A 24,962-nucleotide genomic window follows, 5' to 3' on the forward strand; every position below is an offset into this window, starting at 1 on the left:
CCTGGGACCTCCAAGATGTTTTTGTTTGAAGGGTCCTCCGTGGGACATACTAGGAGAGGCGGTCCCGCAGGTACGAGGGTCCTAGGCCGTAAAGGGCTTTAAAGGTTAAAACCAGCACCTTAAACCTGATCCTGTACCCCACCGGGAGCCAGTGCAGCTGGTATAGCACCGGGTGAATGTGATTCTGCGGCAAGGACCCCGTAAGGAGTCTCGCCGCGGCATTCTGCACCCGCTGGAGTTTCTGGGTCAGTCTCAAGGGCAGCCCCACATAGCGCGAGTTACAATAATTCAGTCTGGGGGTGACCGTCGCGTGGATCACAGTGGCTAGGTCAGGGCGAGAGAGGTAAGGAGCCAACTGCTTAGCTTGGTAGAGATGAAAAAATGCTGCCTTTGTTATAGCTGCAATCTGCTCCATGGAAAGGGAGGTATCGAAGATTACACCCAAACTCTTAACAGACGGTGCTGGCACTAACTGCGCCCCCACAAGAGATGGGAGTTGCCCCCTCAATCCCATATCATCCTGATCCAGCCACAGGACCTCTGTCTTCGAAGGATTTAACTTCAACCGGCTCCCACGTAACCATCAGTATTTCTCTAGGAGCTGCTAGAAACTCAGCAGGTGCAGCTTTTCCTAGTTTGGTGGTACTGATGGGAAAGCTGCATCTGTTGAGTTTCTAACTGTGTACTATTAAAGGCATAGGCTGTCTATAGGGATGGGGGGGGGGAGAGGCAGCTTTGTATGTGACCCCCTATAATATATTTTAGGCTAATAATAATAATAATAATAATAATAAATCTTATTTATATCCCGCCCTCCCCAGCCGAAGCCGGGCTCAGGGCGGCTAACAACAATAAAACAGTACAAAAGTACAACATAAACAACATTCTAAAATCATTCATTATAAAAATTAATTAATTCAAGCCACTGGCAACCATTGGGCCAGAGCTCCGCAAAGATTGCCGAGGGAGGGAGTCAGGCTGTGCCCTGGCCAAAGGCCTGGTGGAACAGCTCTGTCTTGCAGGCCCTGCGGAAAGATGTCAAGTCCCGCAGGGCCCTAGTCTCTTGTGGCAGAGGGTTCCACCAGAGAATACTACTTTATGTCCAACTTCCGGGTTTGGGGAGTGCAGGAACCACTCTAGCATATTATTTTATGATCCTGGGAAAGCGAGATCACTGAAGCCAGCAAAAGCCTAGAGAGGCACAAACCGAGTTTCTGGTAAAGGCTGAAAGCCGCCATTGGGCATCATTCTCTATGGGCGAGGGACGGCGACGCTCTAGAAACCGTGGTAACTCTGTGGTTGGCAGCCCCTCTGCATTGGAAATCACGGGAGAGGGCGGAACCATAGAGGCGCGATTTGCCGAAAGGCGGGAGAGGCCTAGTTCGACACGAGACCGGAAGCGCCCTATTAGGCTGCTGTGGGGGAAGGAAGCCAGCTGATTTCACAAGACGCCGAGTGGGAGGAGTTTAGTTTAGCTCCCCCCCTAATTCAGGAAAAAAACCTGGCCAATGGGAACGCACTCGCCCGAGGGCGGCGACCAATCGGAAGCGTAGAAGTGGACGTAGGCGAAGAGCGCGCGGTGATTGGTCGCGGGCGCGGCCAATGGCGGAGCTTGGAATGGATGGGGTGTTGTAGGAGGGGGTCTTTGAGCAGCAACCGCCTGGGCAGGCATGGAAAGGTGGGTGAAGAGGGGCTCGCGGGGCTGGTGGGGGGCGCAGGGGGGGGCGCCCTCCCAGGGGTCGCCTTCCTCCCCACACTTTATTCCTCCGAGGCTCCTCGCAGTCTGAGGGGCAGCCCTGGGGAAGTGGGGCTCAGGGGTCGGGGCTGGAGGGAAGCTGCGCAGGGGTTGAGGGCGCTCAGAGAAGGGGGCCTGGGGGTTATGGGGCTGCTGAGGGGAGCAGGGCAGGGTCAGGCCCCCGGAGACACGGTTTTGGAGGCTGGGGCAGAGGGAGCAGTGGAGACCGACGACACAGGCTCAGTGATCATCATTATTCGGATTATTGCATTTATGCCCCACTTTTATGGGACGCGGGCGGCGCTGTGGGTTAAACCACAGAGCCTAGGGCTTGCCGATCAGAAGGTTGGCAGTTCGAATCCCCGCGACAGGGTGAGCTCCCGTTGCTCGGTCCCTGCTCCTGCCAACCTAGCAGCTCGAAAGCATGAAGTGCAAGTAGATAAATAGGTACCACTCCAGGGGGAAGGTAAACGGCGTTTCCATGCGCTGCTCTGGTTCACCAGAAGCGGCTTAGTCATGCTGACCACATGATCTGGAAGCTGTATGGCGGCTCCCTCGGCCAATAAAGCGAGATGAGCGCCGCAACCCCAGAGTCGGTCACGACTGGACCTAATGGTCAGGGGTCCCTTAACCTTTTACCCCACTTTTACTCCCAAAGGGCTCTAGGTGGTGGATATGATTCTTCTCCCCCACCCACATTTAATCCCCACAACAGCCCTGCATGGCAGGCTAGGCTGAGAGGCAAGGACCGGACTCCAGCGAGTTGCACGGTCAGAGCTTTCCAAACTTTTCATGTTTTTAGACGCGCATCATTTCGCGAAACAGCGATTCAGTTTTACCAGCAAACCGGAGGTTCAAGTAACCCCTTTCCAGCCCCGGGAGGAGCATGATGTGTGTTTGCACAACACACACCTACGCACTGCAGCTGACACGTTGACGTGTCGTGACACGCATTTTGGAAAGCTCTACTCTAGGTCCCAGTCTGACACTCTCAAGCTTGGGTCCCCAGCTGTTGTTGGACTACAAATCCCATCATTCTTGGCTAGCAGGACCAGTTCTCAGGGACGATGAGAGTTGTAGTAGTACAACAGCAGCTGGGGTTCTCACTTGCATCAGGATGCCTTTGTCAGAGATTTCCGGGGGGCACAGGTGGAGAGTCTCTGTGCCCCCAGGTGTTGCTGAGGCTCTATATCAACTCCAGCCAGCACAGCCAATTATCAGGTCTCTCTTCTCCAGGTTGACATCATTTTGTGGCAGAGGGAGCTTGCCCTCCCCAGCCTCCCACTTTCCTCTAGCGCTTGTGTGTGTGACATGTTGCGTTTGCCAGAACTTCCACTAGGCTTTTCTGAAAGGTACAGGCCCCTGCCCTCTGCGGGGAAGAAATACAGTGGTGCCTCGCAAGACGAAAAGAATCCGTTCCACGATTCTCTTCGTCTAGTGGTTTTTTCGTCTTGCGAAGCAACCCCATTAGCGGCTAAGTGGATTAGCACTATTAGCGATTTAGCAGCTCAGCGGCTATTAAAGGATTAGCGGCTAAGCTGCTAAAAGGCTATTAGTGGCTTAGCGGCTTTGAAAAAGGGGGAAAAACGCGGGGGGGGGGAATGGCGAGACTCGCAAGACGTTTTCGTCTTGCGAAGCAAGCCCATAGGGAAATTCGTCTTGCGAAGCAGCTCAAAAACGGAAAACCCTTTCGTCTAGCGGGTTTTCCGTCTTGCGAGGCATTCGTCTAGCGGGGCACCACTGTATCGGGGTTTGGGAGGGCATCGGGGTGTGTGGATGGGAGATGATTGGGGAGGGGCAGGATCTGGATGTTGCGGGTAGCAGGGAGCTGTTGTCAAGCTGAAGGAAGGGTAGATGAGATCCTCAGATATTGTGGGAGAAGGCAATGAATGGAGAAAAAAACAGTTTCTGGGATAATGGTTATTAGGGAGCACCTGTTTTTCAGGATGCGGAACTGACGGCTCCTTTGCTTGGCAGGATGGGTGAAGTGGAGATCTCTGCCCGGGCGTATGTCAAGATGTGTCTCCATGCTGCCCGCTACCCCCACGCCGCTGTCAACGGGCTGCTTTTGGCTCAGAGACGCCAGGCAACAGCCAGCCAGCCAGAATGCCTCTGTATTACAGACTGCATCCCCCTCTTCCACAACCACCTGTCGCTCACGGTTATGCTGGAGGTGGCTCTGAATCAGGTATGTCCTTGGAGGGACGCAGATAGCAGAGGGGGGACCAGCAGGACACTTTAACCAAGGAATGAACCAACCGGGCAACCCAGGGGTCGGGAACCTCTATTTGTCCAGATTTTCTGGGTTACAACTCCCCTCATTCCTGATCAGAAGCCATGCTGGCTGGGACTGGCGGGTGTTGAACCTAGCAACACTAGAAGGCCATAGGTCTCTCCCCGCCCCCCCTCCCCCCCGGTGTAACCTCACACTAAATATCTCCCCCCCCAAAAAAATCATTAAATCATTAACTGGTGGGTATGATGTAAGGTAGGGACACGGGTGGCGCTGTGGGTTAAACCACAGAGCCTAGGACTTGCCGATCAGAAGGTCGGCGGTTCGAATCCCCGCGACGGGGTGAGCTCCCGTTGCTCGGTCCCTGCTCCTGCCAACCTAGCAGTTCGAAAGCATGTCAAAGTGCAAGTAGATAAATAGGTACCGCTCCGGCGGGGAGGTAAACGGCGTTTCCGTGCGCTGCTCTGGTTTCACCAGAAGCGGCTTAGTCATGCTGGCCACATGACCCGGAAGCTGTACTCCCTCAGCCAGTAAAGCGAGATGAGCGCCGCAACTCCAGAGTCGTCCGCAATGGGACCTAATGGTCAGGGGTCCCTTTACCTTTTTATGATGTAAGGTCATAGAACTGGCTTCTTTTTTCTTTCCATCTTGCCTTTCAGGACAATTTTTTTAAAAAAGCGATTGAATCTCAGGTCTGCAATGAGGAGTAGTTCTAGCTCAGATGAAAAAAGAGAGAATCAAAGAGGGTTGCAAGAGACCAAAGCAACTGTTTATTCTTAGAAGCAAAAGATGTCTTGCACTTATAGGAGACGCAATCCGCTTTCCCCCAGGTCCCAATTTGTACCTTTATAGAATGGTGCAATATGCACAATGCTTAAATGGGATGTTAGCTAATTAAAAGCAAAGTACCAGAGTGCTACTCATTTTTGGAACAGATCCATTGAAATGAAAGGACACAGTTACCTTAGGTCCATTAATTGTGCTAGGTGGACCCCAATGGTTTGAACAGCTTCCCGTGTTCCTATGAATTTATATGTCTTTTGCAGGTTGACATCTGGAGTTCGGAGCTGAACTTGCTCCTTGCTGGCTATTACCAAGCCAACTCTGGGCTGGACGACAAGAGGTAAATCTGGGGAGCAGAGTTTCGTTTATTAGTTATTAATTAGTTACACCCTGTCCATCTGGCCAGGCCTCCCCAGCCACTCTGGGCGGCTCCCAACACGATAAAACACCAATTATAAACTTCCCTAAACAGAGCTGTCTTCAGATGTCTTCCAAAAGTCATAGTTGTTTATTTCCTTGACATCTGATGGGAGGGTGTTCCACAGGGCGGGCACCACCACCGAGAAGGCCCTCTGCCCGGTTCCCTGTAGCTGCACTTCTCGCAATGAGGGAACCGCTAGAAGGCCCTCGGAGCTGGACCTCAGTGTCTGGGCTGAACGATGGGGGTGGAGACGCTCCTTCAGGTATACTGGGCCTTTGAGGCCGTTTAGGGCTTTCAAGATCAGCACCAACACTTTGAATTGTGCTCGGAAACGTGCTGGTTAGAGGCATCTCTCCTCCTTTAACCTGTCCTCTCCCTCCTTTCTGTGTTCCCCCGAAGCGCTTCTTTCCTCGCACAAAAGACTGTCGGACGCATTGCTGAACTATATGAGGGCGCCGTTCTTATCATGGTGAGAGCTGGGATCGGGGCTAATTGGGTCTGGACTATGTAGTGCAGAGGTGGGCAATCTGTGTGTCCCCCCCCCCCCACCCCACCAGATGCCCCTTTCAAAATTTCTAGACTTTCCCATCTGTATCCAGCACTCCTTTCACATCCTGCCTCTTACCACCTAGCTTTACTTAAAGACAAGGCAGGGGTGTCTTTCCCCAGAGCTACAGAAACCTGACTGCTTTCGCCATCTGCTTACTGCCCCCAGTTGGATAACCGCAAGTTCACGATAAACCCCCGGGTCCCTCCAGTGATCGTTCTGGAGCAGAAGGATCGGCAGTGGATCCCCAAAGACAAGAACCTGTGAGTTAACCGCTGCCTGCAATTTCCCTTCTTTGCAAAAACCTCGTCACCATTTCGGGACGCGGGTGGCGCTGTGGGTAAAAGCCTCAGCGCCTAGGGCTTGCTGATTGAAAGGTCGGCGGTTCGAATCCCCGCGGCGGGGAGCGCTCCCGTTGCTCAGTCCCAGCGCCTGCCAACCTAGCAGTTCGAAAGCACCCCTGGGTGCAAGTAGATAAATAGGGACCGCTTACCAGCGGGAAGGTAAACGGCGTTTCCGTGTGCTGCGCTGGCTCGCCAGATGCAGCTTGTCACGCTGGCCACGTGACCCGGAAGTGTCTCCGGACAGCGCTGGCTCCCGGCCTCTTGAGTGAGATGGGCGCACAACCCTAGAATCTGTCAAGACTGGCCCGTACGGGCAGGGGTTCCTTTACCTTTACCATCACCATTTCGGTTTGCATTTCCCCTCCCAAAACAAGCTGGTTGCTATTATTTCCACCTTACGATTTGGGAATGAGCTTGCAGGGACAGCGACATGCCCAAGTCCGGAGGAGGAATCGTTGGCAGAGGTGGGACAGGATCTCACCGACTGTCTGTGCAAAGACACTGGCTCTCCTCAGCTCTTTACCCGAAGCGTCAGCGAGAGAGAATTGTCTGTATTGAGATTTTTAATGCCCTTCTTTTGCTGGTTTCTAGGGTCATGTGGAGCGACTGGGAATCCTCTCGCCACATCTGCAAGACCCTCCTAGAAGACAAAGCTTACTCCCAGTTGGTGGATTTTGATGCCCACCTGGATGACATCAGAGAGGACTGGACCAATCAGCAGCTGAACACAAAAATTGCCCAGTTGGTATCAGTGGCCAATGGCAGTGCGTGAAGGAATCATAGCTCACCCGCAGCAGTTAAGAGAAGGGCCCTCGGATGATCAGAGGCTAATCTCAGACTGTTTTCGAGACTGCTGTAAAGAAACTGGATTTGCAGCTGGTGGGGTTTTTGAAATTCCTGCAGAAAAGGACCTGGCCAAAAACATTCACGGTTGTGCAAAAAAAAAAGGGGGGGGGGGAAGGACTCAAACCTTCTTTTTTTTTTTTTTTTTTTGTCCAATTGATAATTTTGGAAACATGTTGCTTCTAGATACAGACCTGGATTTATCCCCACCCCCTTTGAGAGATCCTGCACTTGTAGGAGATGAAAAGTTGTTGCTGCATTTATTTAGTTTCATAACATAATAAATTTAAAAAAACAAACACTTGTCAAATTTGAAAACCTCTTTATTTCGAAAGTGAATTGAAGCTGGTTGGCAGGAAGTTCCAGTTAACTGGATATCATTTAGAGCATTTAAAAAAACAACAACAAACCCAGAACAGCTTGTGTGAAATCAAGGCTGTTCTTGGTGAAAGGAGTTGTTTTTTTTCCTTCTTCCAGCCTGATCCTGGTGAGTTGGCTTAGTAGATCATTCCTTTGTTGTCATCGCGAGGCTTCTTAATCTTCTCGTAGTTCTTCAGGGTGATGTCATAGACCACAGCCTAGGAAGGGCAAAGAAAGAGAGATCTTTTGAAACCTAGTATTTGGGGGTGGGGGGCGAACAGCCTACTTCAGCTGCATGAGGTGCGTAAAACTAAGGAGCAGGTACATGAAGCTGAAGAGGAGGTAGACATTTGAGCACACCCAGCCAAAAACTCCTTCCCCACTAGCACATTCTCCGGATCCAGGAAAGCAGGTGCAACAGGAATTTGCTATACAGTGGACCCTATGGATACGAATTAAATTTGTTTCGGGGGTCCATCCGCAGCCCGAAAAGTCCGTAGGCAGAGGTGCCGCTTCTGCGCTTGGCACAATTGAGCGCTTCTGAACGCGCACGTGGCGAAACACGGAACTGTAGACTTCCGGGTTTGCCACGTTCGTAACCTGAAAGTTACGTATCCAGAGCGGTACATAACTAGAGGGTCCACTGTATTGCAATTCCGTATTTGTAAATAAATCGCTAGACTCAAATTACCATTAAGTCAAAAGTTAGCCACTGCAGAACCTTAACACAGAGCAAACAGGAGCACAACTTCATCGGAGGTGCTGTTAACCTCTGGAACTCAGAGTCACAGGATACGCCTGTCTTTTTAAAGAAATGTGATTTGTCGTCCATGGGACGCGGGTGGCGCTGTGGGTTAAACCACAGAGCCTAGGACTTGCCGATCAGAAGGTTGGCGGTTCGAATCCCCGCGACGGACTGAGCTCCCGTTGCTCGGTCCCTGCTCCTGCCAACCTAGCAGTTTGAAAGCACGTCAAAGTGCAAGTAGATAAATAGGTACCGCCCCAGCGGGAATGTAAACGGCATTTCCGTGCGCTGCTCTGGTTCGCCAGAAGCGGCTTAGTCATGCTGGCCACATGACCCAGAAGCTGTACGCTGGCTCCCTCGGCCAGTAAAGTGAGATGAGCGCCTCAACCCCAGAGTCGGCCACGACTGGACCTAATGGTCAGGGGTCCCTTTACCTTTTTACCATGGGAGATGAGCACAAGAAGGGGGCTGGAACTATTTGTGCTGAAGCCTGCCCAGACTTTTTGATGGAGACAGGTTGCGTGGAGAGCAGGCTAGCTGGTGCCTACTCGCCTATCGTGAGTCAGCCTGTACAACGCAATGAATCGAGCGTTGCACATTCATGTTCCTGTGCATCGTTGCTCTGCTTATTCCTTGGATACAGATGGCAAAAAGCCCAGCAGCAACACAGATGTCTCCCTTTGCCCCATAGTCCTGCAGCACCATCACTCACGTAGATGTTTCTCAGCTCATTGATCATGTATCGGATTTCGGCATATTCCGCCTCGTCGATTTCGTGCACGAGTTGGCGGTAGTCGCCCTGCGAGCGACAGGAGGGAAAGTCAACGCGAGAGATTCAGAGAACATTCCCAAATACCAGTAGCGAGGGAGGGAGAGGGCGTTCTCGTGCTCAGGTCCTGCCCGAGGGTCTCCCGCAGGCTACTGTGAGGACACGAGGCTGGACTAGATGGGGCATTAGCCGGATCCCAACGGCCTCTTCCCACATTACATAACCCTTGAGCTGTTCCTGCCACATGACTAAAGCAGGAAGGAACTTACCACGTGTGGACTTTTGGCTGCCTTTGACACCGCGTCGCCCCGTTCAGAGTAATACCTGGGAAACAGAAAGAAGGCAGAGCAGGAATGAGTTGATACAGATCATAAAGGTCTCTCTCAAGGCTAGGACCAAAACCAATGTCAACAACAACAACAACAATAATAAATTTATTATTTATACCCCGCCCATCTGGCTGGGTTTACCCAGCCACTCTGGGCGGCTTCCAACAAAACACCAAAACCCAAGAGAGAACTGGATCTGGCCAGCAGCCCAAAATCTTATCCCCACCCTACCCCTGCTTGCTGTGGACTATGGTTGCTGCAGTTTCCAGCAACTACTCCTCAGAAGCATCTCATTTCCCACACAAGGTGGGATAGTTTGGGGGGGGGTTTTGCTCCAAAGTTGCAGAAAGAGTCACCCCCTTTCATTTGGCTGTTAACGGTGGCTTTCGATTCACCGACGGAAGTAAATTTCAATTTACTGCTTTATGAGTGCGGTAGGAAATCCCCACCCCCCCACCCCAGAACTGACCAACTGCAAGAGAGGCCAAATTTCACAGGTCACCTTCCCTGCCCTGAAGCCCGGATCACTTTTCAGGTCTCCTTTAAGTCCTCCCCGTCCTGATCCTCAGGCCTTTCTAGGTCATATGCTATCAATCTCCCAAAATCACAAGCTCAGGGCAACCTCGCCTCCCCAAGGCAAAACCACTGCTTTCCAATTTGCTAAGATAAATCGGCGGACGGAACGAAGAGAATTTGCAGAGAAAGGGCACACAAGGGAAATTCATCATTCCCTTTTTAAAGGTAACAAAGAATGGCGGGGCGACAGGAATCAGAAGGACTTTTTGGGTGAAAAAATTATACTCACTCGAAATTAACATGTACGTGCTGAAAGAAAACCCCAACCCCCCCAGGACAAGAAACGCAAATGGACTGACCAAAATCCCTCCCCCCCCCCCGACAACTTGGTGCAATTTTCCATCACAGCACCTATTCCCAAAAACCAATGATTTGAAACACCTGTTTATACACCTGTTTCCCTGTGGTGTTGACAGCGCACAGCTCCAGGTGTGTGTGAGAGGGAGGTGGCACCCGTGAAAAGGTTTGGGGGGAGGAGAGAAAGTTAGCGAGGGTGTTGGAAAGCCAAACAGGTGGAAACTTTCAATTAAAACTTTTCAAATCGGTACGCTAGGGAGCACCGAAAGATTTCTGTTGCTTCTCGGGTCTCAAACAAAAAACCTCAATTATGCATTGCATGGATTGTCCGCAGCCTTGTGACCTACTTTTTGAATTAACGAGTTCTGGGTGTGTTCGCATCCACGCTCTCCATGCTCACTCACACCCCTGCTGAGCAACCAACCAATTTAGGGCATCCAGGCAAAGTCCACAGTGCGAGTTCTTGCGCCACTCCCACATTTACAGGCTGAGTTCACCTTTGCTTTCTCTGCCCAGCTGCCAGAAAGCTGCTCAGATCCGCAGCAATTAGCTGCATCCAATACACCTTACAGTTAAATCACAATCTCTCTCCACCCCCCAACCACCAGGGAACTATAGTGTACCCCTCGGAGCACTACAATTCCCAGCAGCCTTAACAAACTGCCAACTAGGAGCAGGGCAGATGGCCCCCAATTCAGTCCTCAACATCTCCAGCTGAAAGGAACATCAGGAGACGGGAAAGGTCTCTGCGTAAGACCCGGGCGAACAGATGAAGGCGGCTTCATCTGAACATTTCGGTCATTTTATACATAGCAAAACAAGGTCAGCGTTTTAGGCCCGGCAAGAGCAGCCAAGATGCCGCCTCGTTTTCCGGCACAGCTTCCCCGTCTTCAGGAGGGGCAGGCAGAAATCCAACACGTGAAGCTTTCCCCATCGCAACACACACACACACACACACACACACACACTGTGCCATAAAATACTGTATTTTTTGCTCTATAAGACTCACTTTTCCCCTCCTAAAAAGTAAGGGGAAATCTGTGTGCGTCTTATGGAGCGAATGCAGGCTGCGCAGCTATCCCAGAAGCCAGAACAGCAAGAGGGGTTGCTGCTTTCACTGCACAGCGATCCCTCTTGCTGTTCTGGCTTCTGAGATTCAGAATATTATTTTCTTGTTTTCCTCCTCCAAAAACTAGGTGCGTCTTGTGGTCTGGTGCGTCTTATAGAGCGAAAAATACGGTGCCTTCCTGCCAGAGTGGTACCTATTTATCTACTTGCACTTTGACGTGCTTTCGAGCTGCTAGGTTGGCAGGAGCAGGGACCGAGCAACGGGAGCTCACCCCATCGCGGGCATTCGAACTGCCGACCTTCTGATCGGCAAGCCCTAGGCTCTGTGGTTTAACCCACAGCGCCACCCGCATCCCCTAAGTATGGAGCGAATGCAGGCTGCGCAGCTATCCCTTGCTGTTCTGGTTTCTGGGATTCAGAATATTTTTTTCCTTGTTTTCCTCCTCCAAAAACTAGGTGCGTCTTGTGGTCTGGTGCGTCTTATAGAGCGAAAAATAGGGTAACTAGCAAAAGGATGAATTTTCGCCCTTTGTGAAGCCCTGTGTGTGAGATGGAAAGAGCCGCCTCCTCTTCTCCTCCCCACAAGCACCTCCTTAAGGACCAGCTGTTGCTTAGAGGACCTGATTCACCTGGGAGGGACCTGTGCAATCTTTGGATCTCGGGTCAGGGAGCTTAAGCTGCGTGGAAGAGGAATTAGTTTCTTCTGAAGCGTCAGATGGGGGAGGGAAGGAGGAAACCAACTTGCCTCAGCAGTAAAATGAGTTCCCTCAGCGAGCCTCTTTAGCTGGCCCAGGCCGCTGACCCGTGTGGCCTGCTTTCAATTGATAATCTTATTATTTATTACAATACGCTCAGAGGTTTTACTACAACTGAGCACTATAGAAATGCTGTTCAATAAGAAGCTAATGGTGGATCCATCAATTTGTCCAATCCCCTTTTTAAGCCATCCATTTTGGCAGCCATCGTTGATTCATGTGGCAGGGAGTTCCGCAGTTTAACTACATCCTGTGTGAATAAGTCCTTTCTTTAATCTGCCCCCAAACTTCCAACACTCAGCTTGATTGGCTGTCCAAGATTTCTAGCCAAATTGGGGGGGGGGGGGCAATTTCCCCCCTATCTACTTTTTGTATTCCATGCATAATCTTACAAGCCATCTCTTACATTTTGCTTAAACTTTAAAAGACCCCAAATGCTGCAACCTTTTCTCCTAGGGGAATCAATCTGTCCCCTTCATGATGATAATAAAGAAATAAATCAGTCCCTCTCAGGTCTAGGGTGTGAGGGGAGTTTCAGCCTGAAACATATAGGAAGTACAACATTCTATGATCTATGGTCTTATGGTCTGTGTGTGTGGTTTGGGAAAATACAATGCCGTCCAGGGTGGTAAAGACTGCGGAGAGAATAATTGGGTGCACTCTTCCCACCTTGGATCAAATCTATGCTTCCAGGTGCCATAAGAAAGCTGCAGAGATAGTGCAGGATAGTGCGCACCCCGGAAATGATCTCTTTCAGCTTCTGCCTTCTGGAAGAAGGGACAGGGTTATAAAGACTAGGACTAGCCGCCTGAGAAACAGGTTCTATTCAAATGTGATTTGGGTTTTTAAAAGCAGCGTAAGGTGGTCTCTATGGGAGTTGTTGTTGTTGTTTAGTCGTTTAGTCGTGTCCGACTCTTCGTGACCCCATGGACCAGAGCACGCCAGGGCTCTATGGGAGTATATTGTATATAATTATGGGGTATCAGAGTTTTTAGGGGGCTAACCAGGCTGGGATAGCAGGTGGCTTGGTTTTTGAATGTCTGATGTAGATTTTTTCAATTTCGTTGTTCTGTATGGGACACTGACAATAAAGATCGTATCGTCTTACCTTGTTTTAAAAGCATTTTTAAAAAGCGTCAAGAATGTTCTGCAGCTGTGAATTTTGCGGCCGTGTGGATGACGGTACGTTGTATTCTCGCCTTCCTTGTCCTAGGCTACTGGACAAGTTTTGTAGTCCAAAACTTCAGACAAGCACCAGCAGCCTGTGTGGTGTTGTGGTTGGAGCAGGCTTCCTCAACCTCGGCCCTCCAGATGTTTTGAGACTACAATTCCCATCATCCCTGACCACTGGTCCTGCTAGCTAGGGATGATGGGAGCTGTACGTCAAAAACATCTGGAGGGCCGAGGTTGAGGACGCCTGGGTTAGAGTGTCTGACCAGGACCTGGGAGACCAGGGTTCGAATCCCCACTCAGCCATGAAGAAGAGTTTGGATTTGATATCCCGCTTTATCACTACCCTAAGGAGTCTCAAAGCAGCTAACATTCTCCTTTCCCTTCCTCTCCCACAACAAACACTCTGTGAGGTGAGCGGGGCTGAGAGACTTCAGAGAAGTGGGACTGGCCCAAGGTCACCCAGCTGCATGTGGAGGAGCGGAGACGCGGACCCGGTTCCCCAGATTACGAGTCCACCGCTCTTAACCACTACACCACACTGGCACTCACGGGGTGAACTTGGGCCAGTCACAGCCTCTCAGTCTACCTTGCTGGGTTGTTGTGTGGATTGAGTGAGGAGCTCTTTGGAGAAAATTCACCGAATTTCCCTCTTCCCCAGTATTTTTTTCCTTTTAAACCAAATATAAGGAAAAGGGGAAGTTGGAAGTGCTCTGCCTCCAATTTCAAACTCACTTGGCAATCTGAGTCTGGAAAGTTTCCAGCTTTGTCCGAGCCGAGGTCAGCAGTTCGTACACTTTTTCCTGGAAGAGGAGAGAAAGACGAAGGTTATAACGCAGGAAGTTCCCAGTGCGATGACAGGGTCCAAGGAAAACGGAACGGGAAACATGGCGAGGAAGTCTTGGCTGAACAGTAATAATTTCTCGGCCCCAAACAGATTGAACGTCTGCGTGACATCTCTGCTAGCAAAGTGGCTCCTCTTAATCCCGGGTGTAGCTGCTGTTAACGGAGGAGGAGGGCAATGCACTCTGCACATGCTCGGTGGCACACACCACCGCTTTCAGATTCTCCCAATGATCTCTTGGGGTACGTGGTGCACCAAACGCCAGCTCTCTTGATAGTGCAGAAGATGAGCTGGGAGCATTTTTCTTCCTATGAAGGAAAATCATTTGGGGGCTGTACTCCCTAGCAGGTAGAGTCAAAGCCAGTGGTGGGTGGAAGCAGAGCTGAAGGACGGCAGGGTCTCTTTTGCGCTCTCTCTTTTTCTGGACTTACGAATCAGGTGTGTCAAAAAGAGTCCGAATGGCACAATGCAATCCAGGGCCCCAAATCTGGTTTAGAGGGAACTTTGATTGAGTTTCCACTGAAATGAGGCTGCATTTTAATGTTGTATTTTAATCTTGTTTTTTAAGCTGTATTTCAATCAATTGTTTTTATATTTGGTGTTAGACGCCCTGAGCCCGGTCCTGGCTGGGGAGGGCGGGGTATAAATAAAATGTATTATTATTATTAAATCATTTGGGGCGACACTGCTGAGGTCTGCCACCAAAAACCCCTTTCCATAGCTATACACCAGTGTGCCTATACTAAAACTAAGACCTGACTGTAATACTGAGGAGTTGCGAGATGTGCTAGAGGCATAGCTGTCAACCGTCCCTTATTTGGCGGGAAAGTCCCTTATCCCAGCGCCGTGTCCCGCTGCCGTCCCTTATTGATGATGTCCCTTAAATTTCCCGGCTTTCAAAGGAAGCAACTCCTCTCCCTCCCTCCCTGCCGGCCAGGGAGGAGGGAGGCTCCAACTGTGTTGCTTGGCTGCGTTGCTCACCCAATAAGGAGTCTAAGAACGACTAGGGGGGTGGAGCTTGCATGCCTTGTGCCGATCAAATCGGCCGCGTTGCCTGGGGACTCGCCTTTGCTCAGCGCTTCCCAGCGGAGAGGTGACGGTGGTTTCCCTTGCTGCATCCCCTTTGCCGGGTTGCTGCGCTGTGGGAACCACCGCTTGAGGCTTCGTTTGGCTGCTGGCTGGGCTTTCTGCCTTTGGCTCAGAGGGGCTCCAAAGTTGAACCTACCTGTGCTCTGAAAATCCCTTATTTTGGCTGCTGATCCCTTATTTTCGAGGCTGCTGGTCCCTGATTTTCAAATCTGTAAGTTGACAGCTATGGCTAGAGGTACTATCCCATTTGGGCCAAGAAAAGTCCACTAGGCCACACAAACATAAGAACCTCCTGTTCTCACAGCAGCCAAACAGATTCCCGTTCTGTGAGACCCATAAGTGGGACCCGAAAACAAGAACACTCTCCTCTCCTGCAGTTTCCAGAAACTGGTCTTCAGAAGAATCATCATCATTGTATTATTGGTACCCTGGCCGTCTCCTCCTCCATGGACCTGTCTATTCCTGTTACAACACTGTCAACACGCACACACACACACACACAGAAAAGGTGTTCAGGGAGAGCTGGGAGACCTGTGAGCCAAAACTCACCTGGACTGCAACCCCGAAATTATTGCCGTCCTCAATGCGCGGCACCAGAAGTTGTAGCCACAGCGAGATCTGGGGAGAGAGGGAGGGAAGAGAGAATGAGACTCTTAATCTCTTTTTTTATATATATACATTTTTATTATTTTTTTACCACATCAATTCCAACAGTCATACAACATATCTTCTCATCTTATACAATGTTTTAGACTTCCGTCAACACCTCTTGACGATTTTCCGTTCTTTATCACTTATTCTGCGTTTTTAATTTCTATATTGCATTTAATTGTCCTTAACTGATCATTCTTTTCATAGTCTTTCTTGTAATATTCCAGATAATCCACCTTAGAAAACGTCTGGCAGACCTACTAGCGTAGCCTGTTCATCACAGTTACTTTTCAAATAGTTCATACATTTACTCCAGTCCTCTAAGAATCTCTGATCCCGCAGGTTTCGAATCCTTCCTGTTAATTTATCTAGACTCTTAATCTCAGGGTTGTGGGTTCGAGCCCAGCGCTGGGCAAAAGATTCCTGCATTGAAGGGGTTGTTTAGGGAAGCTTTTCATGTTTAATAGGTTATTGTATTTTAATATTCTGTTGGAAGCCGCCCAGAGTGGCTGGAGAAACCCAGCCAGATGGGCGGGGTATAAATAATAAATTATTATTAATTTAATAATTAAGGTTTAAGGTGCTGCTTTTGACCTTTAAAGCCCTTCACGGCCTAGGGCCCTCATACCTACGGGACTGCCTCTCCCGGTATGCCCCATGGAGAGCCTCAAGGTCCATAAATAGCAACACCCTAGTGGTCCCAGGCCCTAAGGAAGTTAGATTAGCTTCAACCAGAGCCAGGGCCTTTTCAACACTGGCCCCGGCCTGGTGGAATGCTCTGCCTCATGAGACCAGGGTCCTGCAGGATCTGATTTCTTTCCGCAGGGCCTGTAAGACAGAGTTGTTCCGCCTGGCCTTTGGCTTGGAGCCAATTTGATTCCCTCTCCCTCTTTTTCCTTTCTCCTCCTGCGATGAGGAGGATGCATTTTAATATTTTAATGTTTCGATATTTTAATGTTGTATTTTAATCTTGTTTTTAAGTTGTATTCATTCAACTTGTTTTTATTATTGCTTGTTAGCCGCCCTGAGCCTGGCCTTGGCTGGGGAGGGTGGGGTATAAATAAAAATTATTATTATTATTATTATTATTATTATTATTTGCTGAAGTTCTCACCCTGGGCCAGCAGGGGGATACTGTAAATAGTTCAGGTCCACATATGCAAATAAGGGACTGAAAGTGACGTTCAGTGATTGGATAGTTTTAGAAAGTTGTTACAGTTACGTTCTAGTGGAGCTCTATATAAGCAGGCTGGCTGAACCCTTCAGTTCAGTTCTGTTCTGGCCTGTGAATAAACAAGAGCTGTTTGAAGAATCGCTGTGTCGTCTGATATGTTCACCCACAACTTAACAATTATTATTAATATTAGGCTGGATGACCCTTGGGGTCCCTTGCAACACTAAGCAGGGCGCTAGGTCTAGTTGTGCAAAGGGGCAAGAATGAGACCCATTTCCTCCGAACCCCTCACCAAGTTCAGCTTCTCCTTCGTGCCCTGGATTTCGGGCTTCACGCGGTTCAGCAGGGCGGTGATCTTCTCGTTGTGGCAAACTGGACCGCAGGGGGGCGCTGGGGGGAGAAGGAGGAAGAGGAGGAGAACGTCAGAGGCATCACACCCTCAAGGTGGCACTTGGCACATATGCCAACGGACGCCATCTTAGAAGAGAGGAAAGCATGCAAAGAAGGCCTCCTCTCTCAAGCAGTAGCAGAAGAGGCATTTCCCCTTGTGTAAAAAAGAAATGGGGACGGGCGGAGCTCTTCCAAGATGGCTGGCTGCCATGAGAAATTGAATTTTATTTATTTTTAAATAAATTTCTGCCGAATTTTATTTATTTTTAAATAAATTTCAGGCCTGCTCAGCTGGTAACTGTGGCTTGTGGCCAACCAAGTTCTCCGCTGAAGTGAATGAAGCTATGCCAGCCATGCCAATTCATTTCAACGGGTTGACTTGGATACAATCCAGTTATCTTTCCTTAGACTCGTCTTTCTTTCTTTCTTTTTATTTATTATTATTATTCTTTACTGATTAAAAATTTACATATCTATACGAACATTATGTGCTATATATATATGAAGATAAAGAAAATTAGGTAGTAAATGGAAAATTTATAAAGTAATAAAAAAGGAAAAGGAAAAAAATAAATAACAAAGCTCTGAAATAAAAAAATCAAAAGAAGACAAGATAACATTATTTACACAATAAATGTGTTCATCGACACAATCCTTCCCATCATACTGTAATATATACATTTTTTTAATCCTTAGGCTCATCTTTCAACGGAGGCCTATTGTCCAAGGCCACCGCCTCTGTTTGATAAAATAGCAAATTTAATGAATAAAATAAATTTAAAAACATTTCCCTCAGAGAGCTGCTATTTCCCAGAGTTCTCTGGGAAGGTGGGTTGACCGTGAAACCCCTCTGTGAAGGGGAACGGGGGCTCCTAAGCGCCCTGAACAAACTACAGTTCCCAGAATCCTTTGCGGCTGTTCAAAGTGGGGCGACACTGCTTTAAACGCACAGTGCGGACGGGGCCTGGCTAGTAAAACATTGCAGAATGCGGCCTGCTGGGACAAGTCAAGGCGGGACACCTCTCATTTCACCACCCCATTTCCACGGAAAGGCTTCGAAACGTCTCCTTGCCAGACGTCACAGAGAATCCTGCGTACCTTTATCCTCATCCTCCGACTTTTTCGAGTCCTTCTCTTCCTTTTTGGAATCCTTCTCTTCTTTCTGCGCGGGAATAAAGGAACGCGATCACAAAAATGCAGAAGGGGAAGGCAGAAAGAGAGCCGCCCACCGGTACACAAAGCATTGGAAGGGATCCTGAGGGTCATCCAGTCCAACCCCCTGCGACGGAGGAATAATTTGTCCGACACGGGATTCGAACCCGTGACCCCAAAGTTAAGAGACTCGCGCTGCACCGACTGAGCTACCCCAGCATAGAGGGGTGACTTTTTACAGCCTGAAGGCTACATTCCCTTGCAAGAAACGCCAGAGGTTGCAGGTTGACACGTTAAGAGCTGTACCAAACTGTCATGGCTCCCCTCCCAAAGAATTCTGGGAGTTGTAGTCTGCTAAGGGCGTTGAGAGCTGTTAGAAGACACACACCCCATTCCCCTCACAGAACTACAATTCCCAGAGTTCCTTGTGAAGAGCGACAGACTGGGAATTGCAGCTGTGCATGGGAAACAGGAGTCGCTCAGCACCCTTAACAAACCCCAAACAAACTACAACTCCCAGAATGCTTTGGGGGAAGCCATGGCTGTGATACCACAGTGCATGGTGCGAATGTGGCCACAGAAACTGAACTTCCTCCTTCTTTTTAGCAACAGAACGGAGAGAAAAGGTCCTTCTCCAGCCCATCACAGGTTGCGGAATCCGAACCCATCACCCGCCAGTCCACAACTGTTTCCCTGTTGCCTGAGAGTTTACTGATTTCCTTGGGTGGAAGAAAGAAAAGGGAAAAGGAAATATATCCCTCTCTTTCTCAAGAACACGTCCCAACTGTAATGTTTGATGTATTTACAGTATTTTAATATTTTGTTGGGAAGCCCAGCCAGATGGGCGGGGTATAAATAATAAATTATTATTATTATAAATTATTATAACTTCCCTTCGGATTGCCTGAACAGAGAACGACAGCGTTGGCAGAAGCAAAAAATCTTAATTTAAGCCCAGCAACAAAGGGGATGTCACTAACACACACTAGAAGACCCCCAAAGAAACGTAATTACAGGGATGGTTGATCTACCTAGAGATTATGCTCTTCGTGACAAAAGGAATGGGGAAGGCAGAGATATAAATACCCCCACAGCCCCTGGGGCAGGGAGGACTAAATTCAAAGCACTGCTTAGCAAGGAAGGAAGGAATTGCAGCTGTTAAGACCGGCTCCTTCCAGTCCTCCGGGCAAGAGAGGAAGGTACGAATTAAAGGAGAGGCGTAATATTGAGGTCACCCACCCACAACCGCCCTCTCAACTGGGATAGTCCAGTTGCGCAAAAAAATAAAATATAATCTGGATGTGTGAAACTAGGGCGAAAGGTTGCGCCACCTCTGGAGATGAAGGATCGAGGTTGATCAGCCTCACAGGGTTGTTGTGAGAGCAAGAAAAACGGAGGCAGGGAGGCGAAGGTTTGAGACACGTAGGTTTTGAACGCAGTAAAAATACTGCTCACGGAAAGAGCTTCCGTGTAGGACCAGAAACGGGGGGAATCTGTGATTTGCCGGGATCTGATCTGTTGCTGCCCCCAGTGGCGTAGCGTGGGTTGTCAGCACCCGGGGCAAGGCAAGTAATTTGCGCCCCCTAACCCGTGGATTTGCGCCCCCTAACCTGTGGATTTGCCCTAACCCCAGATGTTGCGCCCGGTGCGGCCGGCCCCCCCCTGCACCCCCCACGCTACGCCACTGGCTGCCCCACAATCTCGAGGTCCAGACCCCCAACCCAAATCATAGCTGTCAACTTACAAATTTGAAAATAAGGGGCCAGCAGCCTCGAAAATAAGGGATCAGCAGCCAAAATAAGGGATTTTCCAAGCACAGGTAGGTTCAACTTCTGAGCCCCTCCGAGCCAAAGGCAGAAAGCCCAGCCAGCAGCCAAACGAAGCCTCAAGCCGTGGTTCCCACAGCGCAGCAACCCGGCAAAGGGGATGCAGCAAGGAAAACCACCGTCGCCTCTCCGCTGGGAAGCGCTGAGCAAATGCGAGTCCCCAGGCAACACGGCCGATTTGATTGGCACAAGGCATGCAAGCTCCACCCCCCAGTCGTTCTTAGACTCCTTATTGGGTGAGCAATGCAGCCAAGCAACCCAGTTGGAGCCTCCCTCCTCCCTGGCCGGCAGTGAGGGAGGGAGAGGAGCTGCTTCCTTTGAAACCCGGGAAACGTAAAGGACATCGTCAATAAGGGACAGCAGTGGGACACAGCGCTGGGATAAGGGACTTTCCCGCCAAATAAGGGACAGTTGACAGATATGACCCAAATCCCCTGCCCCACTCGCCTCCCGCTGCTTGCGACGCTCCTCGTCCTTCTTGGGGTCAGGGATAGGGATGTCCAACTCGACGCGAAGCGAAATCAGGTCCGAGACATTCAGTTCGGGGGACTGGGGGGGGGGGGGAGAGAGAGAGAGAGAGATGAAGGAACAGGCTTTGCAATTCCCCACTTCTCGTTGCTGCCCCTAATATCCGAGTCTTGGAGCGGGGTGTTCCTTAGATATTACTATTATTATTATTATTATTATTATATAATTTTTATTGATTTTAACATATAGATTATAAAATGTACCACAAAACTTATCACTTATACAATCTTTTTAGACTTCCATCAGCACCTCTGATGATCCACCGTTTTAACCACTTCTTATGCGTTTCTTAACTTTATATTGCCTTTACATCTCTTAACAAATCATCCTTCCCCTTCTCCATTTTGGCAATACTTCCAATAATACTCCTCACAAAACTTTCTGGGATTGGTCTTGATCTACAGGATGGGAATTTCAAAAGTCTTTATAAGGCCTTGCACGCCATTTTTGTGGATCCTCCTCCTTTCCTGCGTGTGAGGGGAGCACCCTGTTGCAACAGATCAATAAAGATCAAGCTTACTAGCTACTTTGCTTCTCAATATTCTCTGGCTGGCCTCTGTTATTTTCTCCTACCAATAGGGAACTCAAGCCAGGACTCTATATGGGCTTTTGGATACCCCATAAGGGAAAAGGGCAATTTTTGTTTACAACAAAAGCATGTCTAGAATTGCAACCTGGAGTCAATTTAAGCCCCGCCTTTCAGTAGCAAGCATTCCTCCGTTCGAAATATTAGTTTTGATCCCTTCATAAAATTATAGAACACCATTCTGATTTTTTTCCTTGTCTTCCCTCACATTATTCCAATCCAAGCCCTTTAGATTTCAGAACCGTTAACTCTGTAGTGTCCAAAATCGCATTTGGTTCTCCCAAATCTTGGGGGGGAAATCTCAGCTGATCATTTGCAACAATTCCCTTTGCAATTTCCTATTTTTCTTTTAAATGCTGGCTGCAGAAAACCATTTGCAACCCCTGTGCTGCCTGCATTCCAAAACCCGCAAGGAAGTTTTTACCTTGAGAAAATTACTGAGCTCCACAATCTTTTCTGGGAAGCGTCTGGCAACAAGTTCTTCAGCCTTGGGGAAGATAAGAGATTGTGGAGGAGTGAGAAAAAGGCCTTAGACAAGAGAAATATCGGAGGACAAGGGGAATGAAAACTCTGGCAGATTAAAAGAGAAGCGGGGAGGGAAACAGATGCACATTCGCACAACCGTCCAAAATAAAATAAAATGCAAAGTCACAGGAAGCAGCTCCACTCTGTGGAGGCCTAAAATCTTAGCAGCAAAGCTTATTATATCCAATATTATGGTGGCCAATCTCTGTTTACTCAAAAGGAACTAGAATCTTGTGCAGTTTTGTGGCAAAATCCAAAGCAGAACCGTTCGGGAATCGAAACGTACCAAAGATGGTTTTAGCTCCTTCTTCTGCTTTAATTCTATGTTAAACCACTGAAAATCAATTTAAAATATTTTTCAAAAATGGAATGTGAAATGAAAGATATGGCAGCGGGACTCAGAACTTGCCTAGAGGTTACAGACTTTGAAACGGGAATGTGGCCCCCAAAATCCCAAGCGTGTGGGAATTGCACTCTGCACATGCTCAGTGGCTAAGTGAGGGGTTCGACCATGTCAGCAGAGAGGTAGGCACTGGGGCAGAGATCCAGTTTGGTTTAGTTTTACCTATTCCACTTCCTAAAGGAATAAGCTTTGGGGGTGCCTCTGTAGGAAAAGCCACAGGGTTTTGGGGGTGCTGGAGGGGAATAGTAAAGAAAACAAGACGCTTGAGAGCCTCTTACCTGGGTACACAGCTCCTTCTTGAAGGAGTTCACCTGCACAGCGGAAAAAGAGAAAAAAATGAAACTATGGATCAAAAAAATGTACAGTCAGGACAATGGCCAGAGGCGTCTGGGCCCCACGCCAGGCCCTCTGGGGCAGCGTCACCCGATCTCCCTGCGCACCTGTTGGCCTCACCGCTCGGTCTGCCGCCTGACGAGGCAGAAAACAGGGTGCCGGGGGAATTTAAGGACTATTTGAATAAATATTGTAATATAAAAAATTAGAAATTACTTGAAAGAAACAAATCGGGCTAGGATTAAACGACGTTATAATGAAATAAATGGGATTTAGAACGTTCAGGAAAGTGAATAAGATGGGCTATCATTGGAAATGGTTTTGGTTTAATAATGATATTGGAAAGCTGTTACTTTTAATTACAAGGAAACTCAGAAGGGAGGGATTTGAGGAAGTCAACCAAGATTGGTTGGATTGGTGAAGAATTAAGTTTGTTGTTATTGTTTATCTGTTTATTGTTTTTTTTCCTTTTTCGGTTTTTGTGTATCATTTTGCTTTGTGGTTTGTGTTATCTTTGTGGAAAATATAATAACAAATTTATTAAAAAATAAAAGAAAAAAACTGGGTGCCGGTTCCCGCACAGGTGCCCAGCACCCCCATCCAGACCAACCCGCCTTTCCCCCTTCCTCCAAAGCTGCCGTCCTGCGTGTTGTTCCGGGACAGGACTCAATTCGGATTTTAAGTACCCCCAAATCTCTCCCCCCCTGCGCTCCCCATTTCAGGCAACCCCCCTAGAGCCCCCCCCCCCGGTCTCCATTAGACAGGGCAAAGGTGTCATTGCCTAAGAAGGGCAGGTTAGAAACCCCAACTGAGAACTTTCTCCCTTCCCAGGCCTCCCCCGCAAAAAAGCGAAAGTGAGGGGGGGGGAACCTGTTGGATTTCCGCCTGCCGCGTTCTGAAAAGCGACAGGAGGCTTCCTGCGGGCGGATTCTGCCTCTGCTCTTGTAGTCCCCCCTTTTAAAAAACACACCCCTAAAACTGAGACCCCCACAAACACACCAGCCTCTCCAGGACACCCCCCCCCAATTTATTCCACTTTACCTTCGCCTCGCACTCCGGGGAAACCTCCAAAGTAGCCATGGCGTCGGGTTCAGGCTGCGCAAAACCGGAGTGGCGAGTGGCGGCTTTTGGGGTTGCAACAGCGAAGGGCCGAACCCCGAAAAAACACCCGGGAGGCGAAGTTGCAAAGTGGCGCGGGAGGCTGGGAGCGGCCGGGGCAAGTCGTGCATCAAAGCGAAAATGAAAGGGAAGGGGAGGAGAAGAGAAATGGGGAGATGCAACCCGCGCGGAGGAGGAGGAGGCAGGGACTTCCCAACGTTGGGAGGGGAGGCGCGGGAGGGTCCGGCAGGCAGCCATTCAACAGGGGCAGCTTCTCCCTCTTCTCAAGCAGCGCTGCCTGTTGCATCTCCGGCCCGCAAGGCTCGTTTTGGGGAAAGCCACCCTGATGGGCGGGGTATTGTTGTAAACAAAAACTGCCCTTTTCCCTTATGGGGTATCCAAGAGCCCATATAGAGTCCTTACATAGGTTCCCTATTGGTAGGAGAGAATAAGAGGCCAACCAGAGGATATTGAGAAGCAAAGCTGCGAGTAAGCTTGATCTTTATTGGTCTGTTGCAACAGGGTGCTCCCCTCACCTGCAGGAGGGAGGAGGGACCCAGAAAAATGGTGTGCAAGGCCTTATAAAGACTTTTGAAATTCCCATCCTGTAGATCAAGACCAACCCCAGAAACATCATACATACATCACAGAAAGGGTGTAACCTAAGACCACCCCCAGATACATCACACCTACATCACAGAAAAGGCGGTCTAAAACAGAAATTGTCCTTGTTTATCTCCTGTCTGGCAGGTTACTTGATTGGATTTCCTGGGTAGCCTGGCCAGTCTTTTGTAATGATAAATACTTAGTTCCTGGGCCAGGTCACAGGCTCACACCCTATTCAAACACAGACAGGATTTGTGAAAACAAAAAAAATTCCTTCCAGTAGCACCTTAAAGACCAACTAAGTTAGTTCTTGGTATGAGCTTTCGTGTGCATGCACACTTGGTATCTGAAGAAGTGTGCATGCACACGAAAGCTCATACCAAGAACTAACTTAGTTGGTCTTTATGGTGCTACTGGAAGGAATTTTTTTTGTTTTGACTGTGGCAGACCAACACGGCTACCTATCTGTAACAGGATTTGTGAAGGAAAAGACAATGGGGAGGCTTTTCCACTTTGACCTTGCAGAGAAAAGATTTGATCAGTTTAGGAATCAAAATGGTTCCAGGTTGGCCTTCCTGTGTTGATCTATGTATGTGCTTGGTTGGTACACTTATGAACATTACCATATATCTAAGACCATAAAATTCCTATTACAGTATAAATACTGTAGTAAAATTATAATAATAATATTATTGGAGCATCTGCTAGGCATGCAGGTGGACCCCTGAAGTTCAGTCGTCAACTCAAACCCTGAGATGCTACCAGCCACTGCAAGCAATGCT

General features: G+C 49.0%; 2 protein-coding genes across 4 annotated transcripts; one reads left to right on the forward strand and one right to left on the reverse strand.

Annotated features, from left to right (window-relative positions):
- The first annotated feature begins 1,526 nt into the window (after positions 1-1,526).
- On the forward strand, positions 1,527-7,315 carry EMC9 (ER membrane protein complex subunit 9). 3 transcript variants are annotated; one of them, XM_028702946.2, is made up of 6 exons: positions 1,527-1,678; positions 3,713-3,923; positions 5,015-5,091; positions 5,572-5,641; positions 5,888-5,982; positions 6,655-7,315. In XM_028702946.2, the coding sequence occupies exons 1-6, from the start codon at positions 1,671-1,673 to the stop codon at positions 6,833-6,835; spliced, it is 642 nt and encodes a 213-aa protein (XP_028558779.1). In that variant the 5' UTR covers positions 1,527-1,670; the 3' UTR covers positions 6,836-7,315. The 3 variants fall into 3 exon arrangements, with proteins under 3 accessions (XP_028558779.1, XP_028558776.1, XP_028558778.1); XM_028702943.2 differs by having other exon boundaries at positions 1,585-1,678; positions 3,681-3,923; XM_028702945.2 differs by lacking the exon at positions 1,527-1,678 and adding an exon at positions 2,972-3,087.
- PSME1 (proteasome activator subunit 1) lies at positions 7,209-23,962 on the reverse strand. Its single transcript, XM_028702942.2, has 11 exons — positions 23,518-23,962; positions 22,422-22,454; positions 21,640-21,702; positions 20,549-20,650; positions 18,222-18,285; positions 17,026-17,123; positions 15,458-15,526; positions 13,711-13,778; positions 9,050-9,104; positions 8,724-8,810; positions 7,209-7,484 (listed from the first exon to the last, which is right to left on the reverse strand). Exons 1-11 carry the CDS (start codon positions 23,830-23,832, stop codon positions 7,404-7,406), a joined length of 1,035 nt encoding a protein of 344 aa, XP_028558775.2. The 5' UTR covers positions 23,833-23,962; the 3' UTR covers positions 7,209-7,403.
- Between the last annotated feature and the right edge of the window lie 1,000 nt (positions 23,963-24,962).

Source organism: Podarcis muralis, chromosome 13 (genome assembly GCF_964188315.1).
Source record: "Podarcis muralis chromosome 13, rPodMur119.hap1.1, whole genome shotgun sequence".
Taxonomy (NCBI): domain Eukaryota; kingdom Metazoa; phylum Chordata; class Lepidosauria; order Squamata; family Lacertidae; genus Podarcis; species Podarcis muralis.

What these genes read in the sequence shown, in the direction of transcription:
- EMC9 (XM_028702943.2), top strand. Translation starts at nt 1,622, where the DNA reads ATGGGGTGTTGTAGGAGGGGGTCTTTGAGCAGCAACCGCCTGGGCAGG. An exon ending in TGGAGGTGGCTCTGAATCAG is followed by an intron (nt 3,924 to 5,014) that starts GTATGTCCTTGG and finishes TGTCTTTTGCAG; the next exon opens with GTTGACATCTGGAGTTCGGA. An exon ending in ATCCCCAAAGACAAGAACCT is followed by an intron (nt 5,983 to 6,654) that starts GTGAGTTAACCG and finishes GCTGGTTTCTAG; the next exon opens with GGTCATGTGGAGCGACTGGG.
- PSME1 (XM_028702942.2), bottom strand. Translation starts at nt 23,832, where the DNA reads ATGGCTGCCTGCCGGACCCTCCCGCGCCTCCCCTCCCAACGTTGGGAA. An exon ending in AGCTCAGTAATTTTCTCAAG is followed by an intron (nt 20,651 to 21,639) that starts GTAAAAACTTCC and finishes CCCCCCCCCCAG; the next exon opens with TCCCCCGAACTGAATGTCTC. An exon ending in GTCGGAGGATGAGGATAAAG is followed by an intron (nt 17,124 to 18,221) that starts GTACGCAGGATT and finishes TTCTCCCCCCAG; the next exon opens with CGCCCCCCTGCGGTCCAGTT.